Source organism: Bombyx mori, chromosome 14 (assembly GCF_030269925.1).
Source record: "Bombyx mori chromosome 14, ASM3026992v2".
In the NCBI taxonomy this organism is placed as follows: domain Eukaryota; kingdom Metazoa; phylum Arthropoda; class Insecta; order Lepidoptera; family Bombycidae; genus Bombyx; species Bombyx mori.
Genome location: NC_085120.1, coordinates 1,950,662 through 1,972,020, shown reverse-complemented (window position 1 = coordinate 1,972,020; position 21,359 = coordinate 1,950,662). Strand labels below are relative to the sequence as shown.

At 38.6% G+C, this 21,359-nt stretch overlaps 1 protein-coding gene across 2 annotated transcripts; it reads right to left on the bottom strand.

The window, feature by feature from the left end:
- Window positions 1-335: 335 nt before the first annotated feature.
- On the bottom strand, window positions 336-14,028 carry LOC105842936 (uncharacterized). Of its 2 annotated transcripts, XM_062671996.1 has the most exons (3): window positions 13,553-14,009; window positions 10,780-10,874; window positions 336-8,166 (listed from the first exon to the last, which is right to left on the bottom strand). In XM_062671996.1, exon 3 carries the CDS (start codon window positions 8,013-8,015, stop codon window positions 3,117-3,119), a length of 4,899 nt encoding a protein of 1,632 aa, XP_062527980.1. In that variant the 5' UTR covers window positions 8,016-8,166; window positions 10,780-10,874; window positions 13,553-14,009; the 3' UTR covers window positions 336-3,116. The 2 variants fall into 2 exon arrangements, with proteins under 2 accessions (XP_062527980.1, XP_012552700.2); XM_012697246.4 differs by lacking the exon at window positions 10,780-10,874 and having other exon boundaries at window positions 13,553-14,028.
- Between the last annotated feature and the right edge of the window lie 7,331 nt (window positions 14,029-21,359).

The following is a 21,359-nucleotide window of genomic DNA, read 5'->3' as shown; positions in this document are numbered from 1 at the left end:
TAAACACGTCATTACGGATCCTCCCGATCCATTATCGGTGCTTTTAGGGACCACAAGAACCGGTCACCGTCCTCGCCGAACCCATCGCTTGCGACGAAGGGCTCGACGAGTAAATTAACCCATAGACACAGCCCACTGAGTTACTCCCCGGATCTTCTCAGTGGGTCGCGTTTCCGATCCGGTGGTAGATTCTGCGAAGCACTGCCCTTGCTAGGGACAGTGTTAGCAACACTCCGGTTTGAACCCCGTGAGCTCACCTACACGTCAAGGAGAAGTTGAAATAGCCTCTCAAGGCTATAGGATATAGGATGAAAAAAAAAGGAATGAAAAAAAAGTTTCGAAAAAAAAAGGTAAACTTTTTATTTACAAAAACATTAAATTTCTCACGAGCTCCTTGCATAAACACAAAAAAAAACAAAGTGAACAGTAAAAAATAAAATAAGCATTTCATATACCTATCTAATAAACTAGTATACTTATGTGGGTATGTAACAAAAAGTACTTCGATTTAAGAGAATGGCTTGAACTATTTGTGTTGAACACTATTCATTAAAATCAATAAAAAAATAAAAAAATATAAATATTTACTAACAATCACGCCACGTTAACTGGTCCCGTGCTAAGTTCGTAAAGAATTTGTGTTACAAGTACCACATAACGGAAATAAATATAATATTTTTATTATACACATACATATATTTAATATACACCCATAACCCTGGAAAGACATTTATATTTATCATACAAATATCTTCCCTTGGCGGGATTCGAACCCGCGACCCCCTTGTGTAGTGACCATGTCACTTACCACTACACCAGACGGCCGTTAAAATTGTAAAATTAAAATTGTAAAATAAAATTGTAAAATCATTGAAAGTATAATTAGAGCGTCTATCACCCGTATCTTTAATCGTTTACACGAGCTTAACTCGACTCGACTCAACCTCCAACGCGCGTTTTGGTATGATTAGTCGTAAAAATAAACTCCACTCAAACGTCCTTGGAAAAATTTCCTAACCGGAGTGAAGTGAGCGAACTGTCAAGTCAAGGTACGTCGCGACGTACCTTGAACGTTCCTCAAGGCTGGTTTTCTATCAATGTTCAAATAGTATGTGGACCGCAAATGGAAATATATGATATTGTTGTGCAATGGCCTGGATCTGTGCATGATTCCCGCGTATTTTGATAATTTAAGTTTGATAATATTTATTAATAAAGTAACTAGTTCGAGGTTAGACATTTGAAACTCTTTATTTTATTTACCTACATAAGATTCATATTTTGCTTACTACCTGATAAATAAAGTCAATGCGATTATAAGTTTTATTTATATAATAATAAACTGGTGGTTGTGGAAAAGCACTTCAACAACACGATGCAACCAAAATCACACAAAAGCGGCGAATAAAAATACAAAGCCGGATCCGAAATCTAAAATAATAATAGGTTAGAAAATAAATAATACACTTTCAGATTTACCGCACGCACACATATTTACGAATAACTCAGCAACCAAAACATCAAACAAGTTCATCTAGTGTCAAACAGACAGCGGCAGCTTGACTTTGACATTAAACAATGACCATAGACTACAGAACTCTATGGGTTTGATGCTAGCTTGATCAAATTATCATCATTATTACCTCACTCGAGGACAGTTGAGGAATATTGTAATGGTCGACTAAAAATACCAAACTCGAGTAAGTTTGGAGGGAATTCTCGAGCATCATCGGATGAGTTAAGAGTGGAGGACTATTTTACAAAACGTCTAAAGATACGGGCATATGACTAGTTCACAATAAAACCACGTGTAGGTGATCAAATTCAGACCAACAAACATTAGAGCTCGCTTAAAATAATATCGAGCCATAACTGTTGATGACAAATGTCAATGTTGGATTGTACAATTGAAATGTGTTAAGAAATATACGACCTTTTTTAAAAAAATTATTACTTAGATATGTGGATGAGCTCACGGCCCACCTGGCGTTATGTGGTTACCGGATCCCATAGACATCAATAAAGTAAATGCCGCCACCCACCTCGAGACAAAAGTCTGACCCCCGTATCTTTAGTCGTTTACACAAGCTTAACTCGACTCGACTCAACCTCCAACGCGCGTTTTGGTATGCTTAGTCGTAAAAATAAATTTAACTCAAACGTCCTTGGAAAATTTTCCTCACCGGAGTGGAGTGAATAAACTGTCCTGAACGTTCCTCAAGGCTGGTTTTCTATCAATGTCCAAATAGTATGTGGACCGCAAATGGAAATATATGATATTGTTGTGCATGATTCGCGCATATTTTGATAATTTAATTTTGATAATATTTATTAATAAAGTAACTAGTTCGAGGATAGACATTTGAAACTCTTTATTTTATTAACCTACATAAGAGATATTTTGCTTACTACCTGATAAATAAAGTCAATGCAATTATAAGTTTTATTTATATAATAATAAACTGGTGGTTGTGGAAAAGCACTTCCACAACACGATGCAACCAAAATCACACAAAAGCGGCGAATAAAAATACAAAGCCGGATCCGAAATCTAAAATAATAATAGGTTAGAAAATAAATAATACACTTTCAGATTTACCGCACGCACACATATTTACGAATAACTCAGCAACCAAAACATCAACAAGTTCATCTAGTGTCAAACAGACAGTGGCAGCTTGACTTTGACATTAAACAATGACCATAGACTACAGAACTCTATGGGTTTGATGCTAGCTTGATCAAAATTTCCCCAAACTGATGTTGTCGTGGTGGCGCAATAACACGACTCTACCTCACTAGAGGACAGTTGAGGAATTTTGTAATGGTCGACTAAAAATACCAAACTCGAGTAAGTTTGGGAGGAATATTCGAGCATCATCGGATGAGTTAAGAGTGGAGGACTATTTGACGAAACGTCTAAAGATACGGGCATACGTCTCAGTTATATCCCTCAAGCCGAAACGCATTACTGCTCCACGCCAGACATAGGCAGGGTCGTGGTATCTACCCTGGCGGGCTCAGTGCACGCCGTAACACCAGTAATTTTTTTTTTAGAATCAATCAAATTTCAATCAAATCAATCACATTGAAATATTGCACTGAATTCCATTAATTCATTCTTTCAACCTGTTTTTTCTGACATTTTTAAACATATCGCAAACGCCCCTTATTAAGTCAACTGTTTCCGGCTTTAGCTGATCTAGTAACGCATCTCGGGCTTTAAATAGGTCTTTTTGGATATCTTTGGCGGCTTCTTCGTTGATACAAGAAAAGAATTGAGTGGATAAATTTATTAGATCGTGGGAATTGATCATGCTTGTGAATAGGTCTTTATCAAAATCCCTAATAATCTGCATTAGTTCTCTGCCAACGTGCTTGTAGTCAGAATCGAACAAGGCCAACAGTAAAGAGGTCTTATCGAAGAACCGTGATATGCTAGTAACATTCTCTTTGTCCAAATTAACTTCGATACTTTTAACGAGGACGTTCACCAAATTTGATAGGCCTTCATTCACAGCCAAATTGAGAGGAGACTGCGTACCGTCTCCCGAATCATTTTCTTTATCATTATCTCTTATTAGTAGATCGAACACAATCTTCCTACACTGATCCGATGCGGTTAAAGTCGACAATTCTGAATCGTTCTTCAATTTATAATCGAAAGCCTTTCTAACCGATTTTGGACAGTTAAGAAGAAATATATTAACAACGAAATCCCATAGTTGCCGGTTTCTGATTACATTTCTCGGATCTGCGGTCTTCATAATTTCAATAACACAATCCAACAAGCAGTACTCGGCAAGCACTGCGTGGAAAAACCTGGGAACATCGTTCAGAACACAGTCGACCAGCTCCGACTTCTCCTCGCCGGTTTGCAGACGTGTCACGGTTTCTTTTACTTCTTTTATTTCGTCGTCAGAAAGTAACTGCTTCAGATGTTCCTCTTTGCATACGGCCAAGAGAGCCAACCTTTTATGTTTCACAAAGAATTCCGTACGTTTTTGGTCCTCAATCGTTTCGCATACGCTGCCATCGCCGCACAAGTTCTGCAAGTTGGCCTCAAGGAATTGTCTATATAAGGACAAACTATTCAAGATTAAGTCCCATTTACTCTTAACCTCCCTACTGTCGAAGTCAATTCTCATTTTCTTGTTCCCATCTTTTACTTTGCATTCAAAGTAATTCGCCGCCAAATACATGTGCAGCGGTGTACCGGCTAACTCGACGGCATCTTCCGCGTCCGGGGCCTTGTCTAAGTACGTCCCTAGCGTCGTTAGTTTGTCCATATCGAAATTAAACTTCTCTTTTAATTTGTCGCTTACGTTTTTAGTTGTGATGCTGTTTAATTCGCTTTTAAAGAAGTCCATGGCCACGAAATAGAGCAAATGTAGGGGTGTGCTAATCCATGGCATCATTTTACGTTCGTCGTTACCGAAACTATCGATCCCGGTGAAATATTCGAAGAAGTCGCTAACGTTCATGAACTGTTCGTGATTGAGTTTTTCCAGTTTCAGATTTGTACTGAAAAATTTGTAAAAGAAACCTTTCTGACCTTCGTGATCTATCGGCTCCAAACTATAAGGCGTACCGAAAACATTTTTTAAGACATTAACCGCGTGCACATACAAAGAACACGTAATCCACAATCTATTTTTATCGTTGTGTATGTTACGTAAAATGCTCATAGTCTGTTTCTCATAAGGGGGGCAGGCGTTACTGAATCCATTAAATAAAAAGATTATCCTACGTTTATTGTAATAATACAGGAACAAATCTAGCTCCAGTAATATCGACGGGTCGAGATTATCATGAGAAACTAAAACGATTTCCGAGTCGCGTTCTTCTAATTCGAACACCGTTTTGTTGTTTACCGACTTCAAAGCTACAGTACACATAAATTTAACTATCTTCTTTTTGTCCAATATTACGTTACCCCTTCGCCAGACTTCGAAATCGTTCAAATGGTCCGACAAGTTAACTCGTACTATCCAACTAGAAGTATACAGCTTTTTATGTTCCACTGACAAATGGGTAAGAAGAGTAGCTTTCCCCATATTAGGCTTCGCTATAATGACTGTGACATCATCATCAATGTCTTGGAAAGTGTTTACTTCAACTTTGACGTCATCTTTTTTCAAACACCTTTTAACGAAATATTTCTTGATGTCTTCGTATTTAGCGTCCGTTATAGATTTCCCTATCTCTATTTTCTCTTTATTGATCAATTTGGTTAATGTGGGAGCTTTTAATAGGTATTTCGAATCGTCGTCTACAACTGTTGCGAGATCCACATCTTCCCCTTGAAAAACAATCGTTGAATCTTCGAAGAATTTCCTCTGAGATTTCGGTACGAACTGATCAAAACCATTGAGCTCGTCCGCGACCTTATTGTACTTTAATTCGAACTCCTTTTCGAGTTCAGACCCCAGAACTTGATTCGTGACAATTATAATTCTTGGCCCGTTAAATTTTTCCACAATAAGCTTCAGTCTCCCGTCTATCCCGTTCGTGTTCTTAGGTGGCTCGTAAACGACTATCAGAGTTTTAACGTTGGAATACTGCAGCTCCAAGAACATGCTGTTATAATCGTTCGGAGGCAAACTAAGAACGTAGTCGAAGTCCACGAATATGTAATCATTAGCGCTTCTGAAAAATTGTTTTATTTTGATTCCCGTGAGTATGTTTGAGTCCGTGATGACGTTCACAAGACCAGTCTTGTATTCGTCTAGATTGAGCGCTTTTACTGCATCCATAGAAAATTCTATACCAAACTTCTTCACTTTATTCACATACATTATATTCAGGACTGTCAATAAAGGACTGTCGACAATATCCCTTTTGGATTTTTCGAATATCTCGCTGTCTTTAGTTAAATACGCAGCTTCGGAGGGAAGCATCCACCATTTTTGTATCTCGTCATGAAATCGAAGATACACAGCATCCGAATGAATCCTGAATAGAAAATGATCTTCGCCTCTCTCAGCGTTGTAGAATTTATCAACTTCTTTTTTCACAATCTTCTCAACCTCGTCCTCTTTCGCTTGGTTCGTGTAAAACCAAAGTCGATCTAGGAACTGTTTGGCCTCCATTTTATCATATTCATCTTCGAGAAACGAAAGTCTAGGGAAATTCTTTAGGCATATTTTTAGCCTGTAGTCCTCTATGTTTTTACCTTCGGGCAGAACTGATTTTAGTACGAGCAATAGTTTATTAGCCCTTTCCGGTAAAACTTCCGAAGTATTAAATTTTAACATTTTCGTATCGTTATCGCATACAATCAGGTTGCCGACCGCTCCACCTATACCATCGCTTATTTCGAAAAAGCGATAATCTAATTTACTTTCGTTCGATTCTGTATTAGATTTTATTTCATTTTCAGTTATCTCAATAACATTATTTTCACATTCGAAAAGGGTTTTAAATTTCGACGCCATGAAATTCAGTTGCTTTTTTATTTTGTTATCATTTTTCTTCAATAAGTCAAATGTTCCGAAATATGACGGTAGTTTGAACACTAGTGGCTGTAACCGTGCTTTGGCTGCTATATTTATAGCTTCCTGTACAATAGACGAAGTAACTTCAACATTAAAAATGTCCTGGTTCAGTCTTTTTTTCTCTTCACCGCTGAATTCTTTGGATGTTAAATTTGATTCGATCAATTTAAGTTTACCGAGTTTATCTTCGTACGTCACTATTTTGCCGATAATTTCACTGATACTTAAACTAGAGGGCTCTTTCATTAACTTCTTACATAAAGTGATAATTTCTTCTTTACGAAGATTCGTATCTTTGCAATAGTTCTGAACTGTTTCATTAAAAATTGTGTCTCTCAATAAAACAAATATATCCTCATTAGTAGCAAAAAACTCTTGACTGAATTTACATGTAATATAATCTTCAGATTGTGTAGCAATTATTTGAATAACTTTTCTTGATAGAATCACGTGATATTTCCTTATTAGCTGGTCGGTCATGATCATATCAATTTTTTTGGGTGACATTATGAAATTCAGAAACGTTTTACCTAATAACTTAACACGTTCCTCTTGTATTGAACGAGTTAAAAAACTTATATGTTCATCATTGTACTTAAATTGAAAATTTGTACTGTTTTTTCCACTGCGTATGAGATTATGAATTTTGTGACATTGAACGTTGTGCTTATCTGATTTCATATCGAAAATGTCTTTAACGGGAGTATATAGCACCAAATTAAGTTCCGTATCAACATTTTCATCGGCTATCAACGTTTTACTGATTGTCGCCTGCAGTTTATCTTTGATTCGTAAATAGCTGTCGAAGTATTGCGGCAAACTAAAGTCGCTGTTATCGCGAAATAAATCGTTGACTGATAGCCTTCCCTTGTCGATATCTTCTCTGTGCTTCGCCTGGAGAGCCAATACAACGACTTTATTGTCGTTTTTCACTTTGTACATAAAAAATATGTCGTCCAAAGCCCCTATGTGTCGCACATTTGTGGCCAAACAAAACTTAGCGATGTCTTTGTCGTTCGCTGCTCTCATTAAAATTAAACTTAGCAGTTTCGTCTCGTAAAGTTGTCCGCCGACGGCCGATGTCCCGACCCTTTTCGGGAATAGGATCTCTTTGGATGTTTTACCGGCGTTCGCCTTTTTTGGCGGCAACTTGACTTTCTCGACTGCGTTTTTAATTTGGGGAGGACCGACATTGCAATTTTTTAGTATATCCACGATTTCGCGACCGGCTTCAGTGTTTATTCCTAAAGCTAGATCCATTGGTGTCTTGTCGGCCTTGTTCTTCTGTGTCACAAACGCTCTTGTTTGCACTAAATGACGTACGACATCTTTTTCTGACCTCTTGACAGCTATGTGAAGAGGAGAATTATCTTCGTCATAGCCGTCCACATGGTTGATGTTCCCTCCGCTTTCCAAGTAGTTGTTGATGTCATTTATTTTCTCTTCTTCGCTTTTGTTTGTTCGCAGTGCTATGAAAAACATGCATTTTCGGATAATTTCTTCATCGGTTAAGGTCATGTTGAATCGTTGTCTTAAATTTTTTTTCTCTATCTATGTTGGATGAGTTCAAAGACACGTATATACAATTATTAATTAATTTATTATTAATATTAGTTCTTCGGTTCTTATCGTTCTTTAATTGCACTGGATCCTTGGTGTGGGTTGCTATCTGAAAACAAATATAATATCTTCGTTATTATTAAGTCAGTAAAATGGATAATACTGTTATCTTTTACGCAATTTCCTTTGAACTATTGAGATCAAAAATATTTATTCTCATTTTAAATTTTTATTTTATTGCCTTTGTAGGCAGACGAGCATACGGCCCACCTGATGGTAAGTGATTTATGTCGCTCATGGACGTCAGCAATGTCAGGGGCAGTGACGTGGAGACCCGCCTCAGAGAGTTCTCTACTTCAGACACAAGTTTCTTTATTAGTATTTAGGATTCCAGAAGACCCGTGCTTTGTTAATAACAAAAGAGACGACCTAATAAATAACGTTATCCCACTAGGACTTGGACCAAATCGTTTCCAGGATTTTTAAATAGTTAGATAGGATATATATTTTTTTCAAGACAATCCGTACTATATCTTATCACAATCAATACCTTTTGTAAATTACGGTAATTTGACTCTACATATTCATTATCATTCTCTTGCCCTTTTCCCAGTCACCTGGGGTCGGCGCAACATGTTTTCTCCTTCCATACTCCTCTACCATATACCATTTCTTCTCTTACTCCCCTCTTACACATATCGTCTTTCACGAAATTCATCCATTTTTTCTTAGGTCTACCTCTTCCTCTAAAGCCTACCACATTCATAGATAAAACTCTCTTAACAACGTTATTGCCATTTCGTCTCATTACATGTCCATACCCATCCACACGTTCGCACTATCAAATATTTTCATTCCCAGTCTCGGGTGAAAAGCCTGCACGGAAAATAGTCAATGTGGGTATTTATCAGATAATAGGGTTACGCGACCCTCCCCTACTATAGTAGAATTATTTTGTCCGTGCAGTTTGGGTCATAAAACATAGCCCGGCTAGGGCGGTGAGCATGTTGCGCGGGCGCAACGCCATTTTCGATAAAAATAAATGAGTCATCGAAGGCAGGTACACGGCGGCGGGATGGTATACGAAGGGTGGTGAGACATTGTTATGTTAAGAGTCATTTGTACTTACTTGCATTCGTTCTCTGAATTTCTTTAGTGACACAATGGCTACTCCTTTGTTTTGTATCAAAACGGCATAAGTTATTCAAAATAATACTTGCACGTGTTGTTATCAACCACGTGTTAAAAAATTTCACTGAAATAAAAATAAATCCCGAAAAGTTACATTTCTGCCATTCTTGTTAACTTGGTGCAGCGATATATGGTGTAAGTGTTCGATTAGTGATTCTTTCTTTCATTTTTATCACTAACCCACAAAATGACAAAACTAAATACATTATCGATAACGCTTATCGACAACAATAATGCACATCACTATGCCCGTCCATAAGGCTCGTGTATAGAAGAGAGAGCGAAATACTCGCTTCACCGCTCCGATATTTTATGACCCAAACTGCACGGACAAAATAATTCTACTATAGGCATCTTTTAGTCAGTCTTCGTCTTCTTCTCAGACTCTACTAGCCGTCCGCTTCGAAATTCCACCTAACTTTACTAGTTTATATAATTCTATCTCTCATCAACCGAATGATGATTGTTCTATACTCTTCGTATATAGTGTGTTACTTATAATATTTTGTATTCAAGTTTAACAATATTTGCTATGTGTATGTGCATTACTATAATTCTCATGTTGTATTTGTTATTTTAGCTGTTCTACACACCGGTCACCGTCCTCGTCGAACCCGTCGCTTGCGACGAAGGGCTCGACGAGCGAACTAACCCATAGACACAGCCCACTGAGTTTCTCGCCGGATCTTCTCAGTGGGTCGCGTTTCCGATCCGGTGGTAGATTCTGCGAAGCACTGCTCTTGCTAGGGTCAATGTTAGCAACTCTCCGGTTGAGCCCCGCGAGCTCACCTACAAACGTTAGGGTGAAGCTGAAATAGCCTCTCAAGGCTATCAGCATAGGTAGGAAAAAAAAAAAAACACACACACACTCATCACTTTTAATTATTATTCTCATAATCCTCTCGCAGGTCTGCTGGAAGAGATTTCTTAAGAAATAAGCAGTGCCTTTCTACATAATTTTCCTATTACTCTGTATTATGTCTTCTTTTTTGTGTGTACATAAATAAAATAAATAATAGTTTACTAAGTTTACCTAAGTTTACTAGTGGTGGAATATATTGTACGACTGAGTACTTTGACCTATGAAAGGGCTGGGTGCGACATCCTCCCTACTCCTAAAATATACCTTAATTTTCTTTTTTTTTTTTTTTTTAATACGAAAAGAACCTTAAAAATATTAATTTCAAGCTATATTGTGTATTATAGAAGAGATTTAACAATTCCCAGTTGGTATATTCGATAATACATGTTTTATGACTAAGCTCACTATAGATAAAATGCGTCGCGGCTTGAGGAAGTATCCGTTGTGTGGTTTTGAATAAAACGAATTATTATTGAGTAAAACTTGTTACAGCTTCAAATTCTTTTGTGCGTTTCTCTGGAAGCTTCGAATGACTCGTATTGATCAGTCCTCACTAAATTATTATAACACTAGCGGCCCGCTCCGGCTCCGCTCGGGTCTTTAACAAAAATTTTACCGATATTTGATGTTGTTTTATTTTTTTTAATAAAAGAACACATTGTGGCATACCTATAATAGTTAGACATATGCTGCCATGACACTTTTTGGAACGAAGTTCCTTACGGCAGGCTTGGAGGGGATAGGGATTTTGCTGCGCGACCGAACTGAAAAAAATGTGATAGTAAAACCGTAAGAAAAAATCCGTGTAAAAAAGTGCGTGGAATAAAACCGTTAAATGAGACGTGCGCAGGCGCGACAGTCGCATACACAAGCGAGTAGTGTATAATACCTTTCTCTTTCTCCCTCTTTCTTTTCGTTCTCTCATCCATTCTCTTTCTATTATTATTTCTATTTCTATGTAATTTTTATGTTGTCAAACAAAAATAAAGAGACATATTTTGTTATTTTAGTTGATAATTTGAATTACGATGTTTTTTTATTTTAAGTAATTTATTATTTCCTAAGATACTGAATTTCCTAAATACTTTCTTGTACTTAAATAAAAACTAATCAGCAAAATTTAAGAGAAAAATCAAGAAATCCTACATAAAATTGAGCACAATTTTTTTTGCAATTTGTGTCAATTCTACATTAGCCGAAGGAACTTCGTTCCTACCTGGTGTCCCACGACACCACATAATTACTTTTTATAAATACGAAAGTGCTCTACAAAGTCGTAGTACATTATTTTATTCTATCATCAATAGTTTTCGCAAAGCACGCAATGTAAAGAATACTTTAGGTATTTTTTTTACACCTTGGGTTACATTATTGGAGTTTTAGTAAGGAATCCCTAACTTTTTTCAAAAAAGATTATAGCCTATGTCACTCGGGAATAGTGTAGCTTCCAAACAGTGAAAGAATTTTTCAAATCGGTTTAGTAGTTTCAGAGCCTATTCAATACAAACAAACAAACAAATCTTTCCTCTTTATAATATTAGTATAGATGAACAAAAACTCATTTAGCAGTGGAATTGCACTGACTTACTATTTATTGTATAGTACAAATTCTCGTCTATTGATCAGAAATTCGACGATAATCACTGACATCGTAAGCTCTAGCCTTCAGTTTATACATATCCAATACATATATTGGATTTTCAGGTGGGAAAAATACCTTGTTTGCTATCTTTATAATATTATCTATATATTTCCCTTTTTACGAAAATTGCGCGGACGGAGGAGTATGAAATTTTCCATACTTATAGAGAATATAGAGAAGAAGTGCACAATGCGATTTTTTTTTTAAATAATGCATAAAAGATACATTAAATCAATAAAGAAAACATTACACACACTACATACCATGTATCTGACGCACACACGCATGCATACTATTTATTATCAAACTTTTGTTCTTGACGTCTGTTGTCAAATTGAGAATAGGTTAAATATTGTTTGACTTTGTTAATATATTTTTCATAGTGTAGTCTTGGCGAAATTCGTATAAAATACAACCATAATAGTGTACAAACTTACAATTCCAATTAATTATAGTCGAATTTCGACTACTGCGGGACCTCTAGTATCGTTAATTATGTAAAAGACATCATTCTCTCGACTCGCACGCCATTGCTTATGATTAGTTTGCGGTGCTGCCCCCAGAGCTCCAACGATGCTATGCAAAGTTTATAGTGAGACTCTCTGAGACTTAGGACGGTGTTAAGACGGACGACCGCATCTATTTTGTTTATATCTATGGGCTATGGTGACCACTAAAGACTAGGTGAGGTCGGACACTCGCCGGATGACAAAAAAAGAAAACGTTTCAAGTTTATAACTTACGTTTATAACTTATGTTATAAACTTGACGTTACGTTATATACGACGTGAAGTCGTCGTGGCCTAAAGGATAAGACGTCCGGTGCATTCGTATCGAGCGATGCACCGGTGTTCGAATCTCGCTGGCGGGTACCAATTTTTCTAATGAAATACGTACTCAACAAATGTTCACGATTGACTTCCACGGTGAAGGAATAACATCGTGCGATAAAAATCAAACCCGCAAAATTATAATTTGCGTAATTACTGGTGGTAGGACCTCTTGTGAGTCCGCACGGGTAGGTACCACCGCCCCGCCTATTTCTGCCGTGAAGCAGTAATGCGTTTCGGTTTGAAGGGTGGGGCAGCCGTTGTGACTATACTGAGACCTTAGACCTATATCTCAAGGTGTGTGGCGCATTTACGTTGTAGATGTCTATGGGCTCCAGTAACCACTTAACACCAGGTGGGCTGTGAGCTCGTCCACACATCTAAGCAATAAAAAAAAAAAACGTAATTTTTTTTTTTTTTTTTTTTATTGCCCTTGTAGGCAGACGAGCATACGGCCCACCTGATGGTGAGTGGTTACCGTCGCCCATGGACTTCAGCAATGCCAGGGGCAGAGCCAAGCCGCTGCCTACCTAATTAAATCCCTAATCCCTAATTAAATCCCTAATTAAATCCCCCTTAAATAAACATACTCTCTCTCCCTCTCTCTCTCTGTGTCCCTCTCTCTCTCTGTCCCTCTCTCTCTCTCTGTCCCTCTCTCTCTCTCTGTCCCTCTCTCTCTCTCTGTCCCTCTCTCTCTATTTCGTTCGTTTGAAATCGGCCGTCCAGTGTGTTTATTGTGAGTTTTTTAACATTCTCGATAGCGTAAAAGGTTAAGCAAATTTGTATGCAGTTGAAACAGCGCCCCTAGTGACACACGTAGGCATACGTTCCAACTCCATACAAATTTGAGGTAACTTTAACGCTATCGAGAACGTTAAAAAACTCGCACTAAGCACACAGTGATCGTAACAACCCCAGTAAGGCAAATTTGTCACAAACTGTGCGACTAATTTAAAAAAAAAATACTAACCTTATACATTTGAGCATTACTATACTTGGCATTTTACCGGGATTCTCGATGCCAAGCCCAAACGAATTTAACAGCATAGATATAAAAATCGCTTCCTTGGTTATTAACGAATCTGCATCTTCATTAGTCTCTTTCTTGTAAAACATTTAATAATCTCGTCACAACAAAATAATCCAAGCTTCCCGCCCAAATCACTATCGGCACTATCGCGGTTCTTCCCTGCACGACACTAGTATATATTTTTAATGTCTTTGTTCAACACCAATGAAAACAAAAACAAGTCAATGCAATTTTAAATTGATATTAACTTTAAATAAAAAAATGATTCACTTCAATTAACATTCACTGCACATAATTATTATAACATTTACAAAATAAAACAACAAAATGTTGATTTGATAATAAATCGTCTACAAACATTGGCGACCGGTGGGTCAGTTAAGCAATTTGATTGGTCTGCCTGACAGGACGAATCAGAAAGATAAAAAAATTTGGTAAAGCTAGATTCACATTGGAGCGAGCGTTACAGCGTGTGACGCGTCAAAATTTGTCGAACGAGCTTTATTATAAAACTAGCTGTACCCGCCCGCTTCGCTAGGCATTTAAAATTAATATTATTATTTCTCACCCCCGCAAAGATTCTCATCATTAACGCCCCTGCAACTGGTATAGGAAGTCCAACACTCATACTTATATAAATATTAGTCTATCCATGAAGTACATGTAATTTTTACATGGATACTAAGTTTCAAGTCAATCGGATGCATGGTTTAGTAGTTATAACGAAATATCCGTAAAAACTACTGTAGATTTATATATTAGTATAGTTAAGAGACATGCGGGCGAGCTTACAAAAACGTTTTGAAACAAAAGGAGAAGAAACGCAATGAGAATGACACACCTTATCCTTGAGTATTATTGGGATGCTAGTTTTATAATATAACTTTCTTGTCTGCATTCCATTGCCTAGATAATATACTGGTTGATCACTGTATTTAGAATCTCGGTTGAAATGGATGCCGTGGCTATAAAAAGAAAAGAAAGGACATATATTATAATGACATCTGAGGTCAGGAAGTATTTGATCTTAGATCGTTTGTGTGTTATCGGAACATGGTATTAACTAATTACCGGAGCCCATAGACATCCACAAAGTATATGCCAACACCGACCTTGAGATATGAGATAGTCTCAAAAGCTCTACAACGTGATAGGTGCTTTTTACTGTTATCTGACTGACAGTAGCAAACGTCCACGAAACCTGTATTGAGCTAAAATTATTTATTTTCATCAATGTAGTGATAGTTAAAAATAATAACTTGCTAATTATAAAGTTATATTTAAAATAATGCCATTACTCAATAATGAAGTACCTATGTTCAATACTAATGAAAATAAAACATGATTTTTTTGCGATCGGATAATGAAAATTATTAAAGGACTGGTAATTATTGACACTCAAACTACAACAAATGTAGATCTGCCTTAATAGTTAGCCCGATTGACTCTGACCTCCGCGAATGGCAAGCGCCGGCGTCGATAACGCGTGCTACAAAGACGACATCTGCAAATTAGTTTTGGCAATAGGTATTTAAAATTGCGAAAATTGGTTCTTTCTAGTGATAAGAGATGGCGCTGATCCGATTTAAATAGTTACAATTCAATCATACCCATTACTCATAAGTATGATCGTAAAAATGTTTTCTTTTTTGCTTAGATGGGTGGACAAGCTCACCGCACACTTGGTGTTAAGTTAATTAGCCATATACGTCTACAACGTAAATGCCGCCACCCGCCTCAAGACATGACTTCTAAGGTCTCAGTTTTTATAGTAAAACGGCTGCCCCACCCTTCTTCATGTTGAAATGCATCACTGCTTCACTGCAGAAATAGGCAGGGTGGTGATATCTACCCGTGCGGACTCATAAGACGCCCTACTACCAATACTTAGGTACATAACTTGTTAATAAGTTCGGGAATTTATTTAATCGAGTCCATGAAAATGAGCATTCCGGGCAATTTGAGCAATGACTCGACCTAAGGCTTCTCAAAGACGATTACAAAGTTACATGTCAGAACCAGACGGCTGTTTCATCGTTTGCTGTATACATAATAATGAACCTTATTCTTTGTGTTATAGGATTTATTAATATGCTTTTATTCAAGACCACATAGTCGAATTAGTCACAAAACACTTCAATGGATTCCGAAAGCCCAGAGAACAAAAAGAAAACATTAAAGAAATTTTAATATTTTATGACATTTATAAATCTTTTGTTTAATGAATTCATCAATATTGATATTTCATTTATTATTAAATTTAAATAGATGTTGATTAAGTGAATACTTAAAATCTATGTGTCGATCGAATAACTTTCGCCCTTTTGAGCTTTGAACAGATAAAAACGTAGAGCACTGAAACAATGTAGAGCACACTTTGTTACACCCTATATCAAATTGTAGAGCTTAAAACGAAAAATATAATTAAGAGTTTTTCAATTAGTTGCAACAGTGGAATCGGTCCGAGCTTTGTCCGTACAACAATGCTATCCACACACATTGTCCACGTCACTCGCGCGCTAATTAATAATTAGTAATTCCACTGACAACAGACTTCAAATGCAGTGTAGTTATTGTGTGGAAGGCCACTGGAGGTCGCCCACTGCGTCTGACGATTTATAATTTAATTGCCATCAAATTTATTTTATTTTTATTTTATTTATTAGGCTCACAATACACATCACAAGCTAAAAAGATACATAGAAAACACAAGTAAAAAGAAACAAAATCTGGCTTGCAACATAAGTTATGTGCGCACGACTAAACAAGACATAGTGCTGAATTTGTATAACAACGTTCCTTACAATTACGACAAAACAACAAAAATTTCATAAATCAAATATAAATTCTCTTATTTATCCTTATTCTTCTTTATTTGTTTATCCTTACTTCCTACTCCTTGCGTCCATAATCCTCAATGATGAGGGTCGTGGCCTCATGAGGCTTTCTTGGGAAAATACACGTGGTGGGGTCCCACCTCTGCAAGTAGATTTAGTTCTTCGAGGCCGCTGAAGCCATATTTGGGTCTGGCTAATTAACCGCCGCCAGACATTCGGCATTGGCTGTTTTACGGTGGAAAGGTCGAACTCCAACTCAACCCTCATCTTTTCTCATCCGGGCTTGGGACCAGCATTGGCAGTTTATCATTATACTAGCGGCCCGCTCCGGCTCCGCTCGGGTCTTTAACAAAAATTTCAACGACTCTGTTTTATTTTTTTAAATAAAAGATCACTTGATGCGGCATAACTATAATAGTTAGACATATGCTGTCGCGACACTTTTTGTAAATAATAATATGTTCTAGAAAGTCGTAGTACATTATTTTATTCTATCATCAATAGTTTTTCACAGGGCACGCGATGTAAAGAATATTTTCGGTATTTTTTTTACAACTTGGGTTATATTGTTAGAGTTTTAGTAAGGATTCCTAATTTTTTTCAAAAAAGATTATAGCCTATGTTACTCGGGAATAGTGTAGCTTCCAAACAGTGAAATAATTTTTCAAATCGGTTCAGTAGTTTCGGAGCCTATTCAATACAAACAAACAAACAAATCTTTCCTCTTTATAATATTAGTATAGATATCCTAGGCTTTTTCAGCTATTTTTAATAGTAATGATTTTACACTAATTCGGAATGCAGTCTCTTGACTGAGAAAGATCTATGTTGAGCCTAATTTGACCTCATTGGATATTGAAATAAGGTTGACTTCTGTGTACATGAGCGCATAACATACTAACTGGAAGTACTATAACGACAAAGCGACGAAAGTTTTAATTTTAAACCCGAAATATGAACAATCTATATATTAATAAGTGAAGCAAAAACTTTGTATCCCTTTTTACGAAAATTGCGCGGACGGAGGAGTATGAAATTTCCCACACTTATAGAGAATATAGAGAAGAAGTGCAAATGCTAATATTTTTTTTAAATAATGCATAAAAGATACATTAAATCAATAAAGAAAACATTACACACACTACATACCATGCATTTGACGCACACACGCATGTATACTATTTATTGTCAAACTTTTGTTCTTGACGTCTGTTGTCAAATTGAGATTAAATATTGTTTGTCTTTGTTAATATTCTTTATAGTATAGTCTTGGCGAAATTTGTGATTATAGAAGTATACCTAATCGTCTTTAACAATAGAATCATAATAGTGTACAAAGTTTCAATTCCAGTTCATTATTGTCGAATTTCGACTACTGCGGGACCTCTAGTAATTATAATTACTGACAATACTTTACTGTTAGTGGTATAGCAGTGTTATATATAAACAAACTGTAAGCAGTGTTGTAGACAATATGTATGTTTTGTAGAAAAAAAAACTCTGAGTTTCATGTCGATTCTTCCCAGTGGCGAAACTGTTTTCCAAATCTATCCGTAACGTTGGGGCGAATTGAAATTTCTCGTAAAGGCCCACTTTAACACATACCGCAATGAATGGATACTAGCGTACAGCGTCAGAAGGCTTCTTCGAAAAAGCGGTGCGATAACCCTCTTATCATGGCCGCCTTCGTCTTAAACACGGACTATTGAACGCACTGGTGCTCTTCGAAGTTTTACGTGAAACGTAGTCCATAGACACAGCCCGCTGAGTTTCTGGACGGATCTCAGTGGGTCGCGATTTCGATCCGGTGGTAGATTAAGCGAAGCATTGCTGGGGCTAGCGTTGAGCCCCATGAGCTCCCCCACACGTCTGCAGGAAATTGGAATAGAATAGGCTACCAAAGATTACATAGGAAAAAAAAGCATTTCTCTTAGTTCTCTTCAATTTTAATTTTGCCCGATAGTGTTTTATGTTTTATCTGCTTCTAAAAACACGTTTATTTTTCCACGAATACCTACTCTTTGTTAAGGGTACATACTCATTTTAATATCATATTTATAGCACAAGTTCAACTTTGGTTTCAAATATGTAATATTGACCACCGGAGTGTCATCAGTATTCACTATTGAAATTAAATGGCTCTACACTGAACTGAGCATATGGAAGTACGAAAACTCGGATGTGGTAATTTACTTTCGTGTCATTATATCAATAGCTTCTCACATAATGAGAGTGTGTTGTAGTTTACCGAAACGTCTACGACGAAATCGTCGAAAGCGATTTAGAAAGATTTATTGATTTATTTAATTACCATAATTATTAGCCAAATAATGTATACATTACTAAGATCTGCAGAATATGTGGTTGCGCTTTTTAGAAGACTTCAAACTTAAATAAGACGTATAACTTCATGTTGACTACTTACAAACGACATGGGGACGAAATTTCTATTGCATCCTAACATCATACTTACTCTACGTGATGGGATAAGTCAGGGTGGCCTCTGTGGGCAATGCTCGACTTCTGCGAGTCCACCATCTCGCAGAAGGAGGCGGCGGAACGGGAGAGGGAGAGCTCTTCTTCCCTCTCGGCGCCGTGCCGCCGCCGTCGGGCCGGGGGTCGGAGGAGGGCGTTTGTCCAGCTCCGGCCCCTATGAGGAGGCAGTCTCCTCCCGGTGATGGTCACGGGGCGACCTAAGGGGGTTGAGGCTGCGCCGCACGCTACCGTCACTCTAGCGCGCTGGCACCAGGAGGACGGGACGGCGCGTCGGCGGCTGCGGACTGTGATGCGGTCCGTATTTTCGTCGTGGCTGTCGTCACCGAACATACTGTTGAAAAGCAACCCGGTCGGCGGTGTATTGCGTTCCGACCCGGCAGGCTGGTTCTGGACCGGCGAGGTATCCCGGAACACCAGCGGCACCGCCCGGGCGGCCTGGTAGGGCCGCCGTACCGCGGAGACCGTCGTCGTTGGTCGTCGACTATCGCCTCGACGACCCGTCGGTCGGGCGTCCTCGGGGTGGCGCCGCGTGTCTGGTTGTAGTGTTAAACGCGGGAACCCCCCTACTCTGACCGGGATTTGACTCCGGACGGAGATCGGACGTCGGGTGTAAGAGTGCAGGGGAGTCGTTTAGTGGGTGGGCCCTAAAATCCTTGGGCCCGCAATCTGCTCTCAACACCAGCAGATCGTTGAGTCTCACATACCCCGCGCGCCCCCTAGGCGCGGGTACCTCGTATGAGGTTCGGCCACCAGCCCGAAAAAAAAAAAAAAAGGGTTGCCTCTGTGAGCTTCCAGCACGTTCTACCCCCTATAAAGATAAACGTTAACTAAAGTCGAAATTTTGCCTCAAATCCTCTAAAAGCACAAACTCACAGCACCTCCGTAAATAGACACGTTACGTTTTTACATTCCTAGACATTCAAGCATAGAAGTTTTAATTGGCGACGCAGTAAACTTACTTCACCTAATTAATGTTTAGGAGTTATTGCTTTGCAGTTAACAGGAGACCGCACGGGAAATCTAAGCATTGGCATAGTTCGGAGTGTTGAAAGACTATACTGATACATGATACATTACTAGCCTTTTTTTTCGGGCCAGGGCCGAACCTCCTACGAGGTCCTCGCACCTAGGGGGCGCGCGGGGTATGTGGGACTTGACGATCTGCAAGGTGCTGGGAGCAGACCGCGGGCCCAAAGAATTTTAGGGTCCACCCACTAAACGACTCCCCTGCACTCTTACACCCGACGTCCGATCTCCGTCCGGAGTCAAATCCCGGTCAGAGTAGGGGGGTTCCCGCGGTCAACACTACAACCAGACACGCGGCGCCACCCCGACGACGCCCGACCGACGGGTTCTCGAGGCGATAGTCGACAAGAAACATACATTACTAGCCTAAGGTAACTCGAAAACAATATTCATTTACTACCCAAAGCGTAAACGCTTGCCCGTTGGCGCGTAAAGCTAACAAACGCACTTTGCTTTAATTTGTTGTACACTGCGCGCTCAGTAAATGAAATGCAACGTTATTAGCGGAACTCCATTTTACTGTTGTCGGATCAGTAACCTCCAGGTGTACCAATTGATATCTCGGCAATTGTTATTTTGTTTTTTTTTTTTGCACGCAGATCTCTGCAAAAACAGAATCGGTCTTCTGTCTCGGTCTGTGGAATTCAATCGCGAATATTTGTCGAAACACGTATTTATTTAGAAAAATTGGTATCCGGCTGTGGGATTCGAACACCGATGCCGTCGCGTCGCTCGATACCAATTTAACAGGCATCTTATATCGCAGACCACTACCAGCTAAAACAACGCTCTTCCTGCTCGTACTGCTACTTAAGCTGCTAGACTTTGTGGAATGTATACGACAAAGGCAAGATCTTCCACCGAGCGGGTGTAATTGCTCGATAGACGACGACGGTTCACCCGCCCGCCACAGGAGTATAGTACATCCACACTACCTGGAGCCACTGCATTCATCCACCGTGCGTTTCCAGATTTTTTTTTGCCACGTACCATCTGGCTTTGGAATGAGCTCTCCTCCAGTGTTTCCCGAGCACTATGAGATGTCCTTCTTCAAACGAGGCTAGTGGACAGTATTTAACGGTAGGCAGCGACTTGGCTCTGCTCTTAGCATTGCTGAAGTCCATAGGCGACGGTAGTCACTCACCAACAGGTGAGCTGTATGCTCGTCTGCTTACAAGGGCCATAAAAAAATAAAATAAAATATGCAAGCTTATCTTGAAAATACTAGGCTGCACTAAAAGTATCGGGAATGGAATATTTCCACTGTTCCTGTCATATTAAAATCTTTTTAATTGAAAACTCCTTGGTTTTAAAAATCGAATACCATTTATTTATTTAAAAAAAGATTCTCGGTCTCGTCACAAGGTTTTGTCAAACTGGTTTAGTCG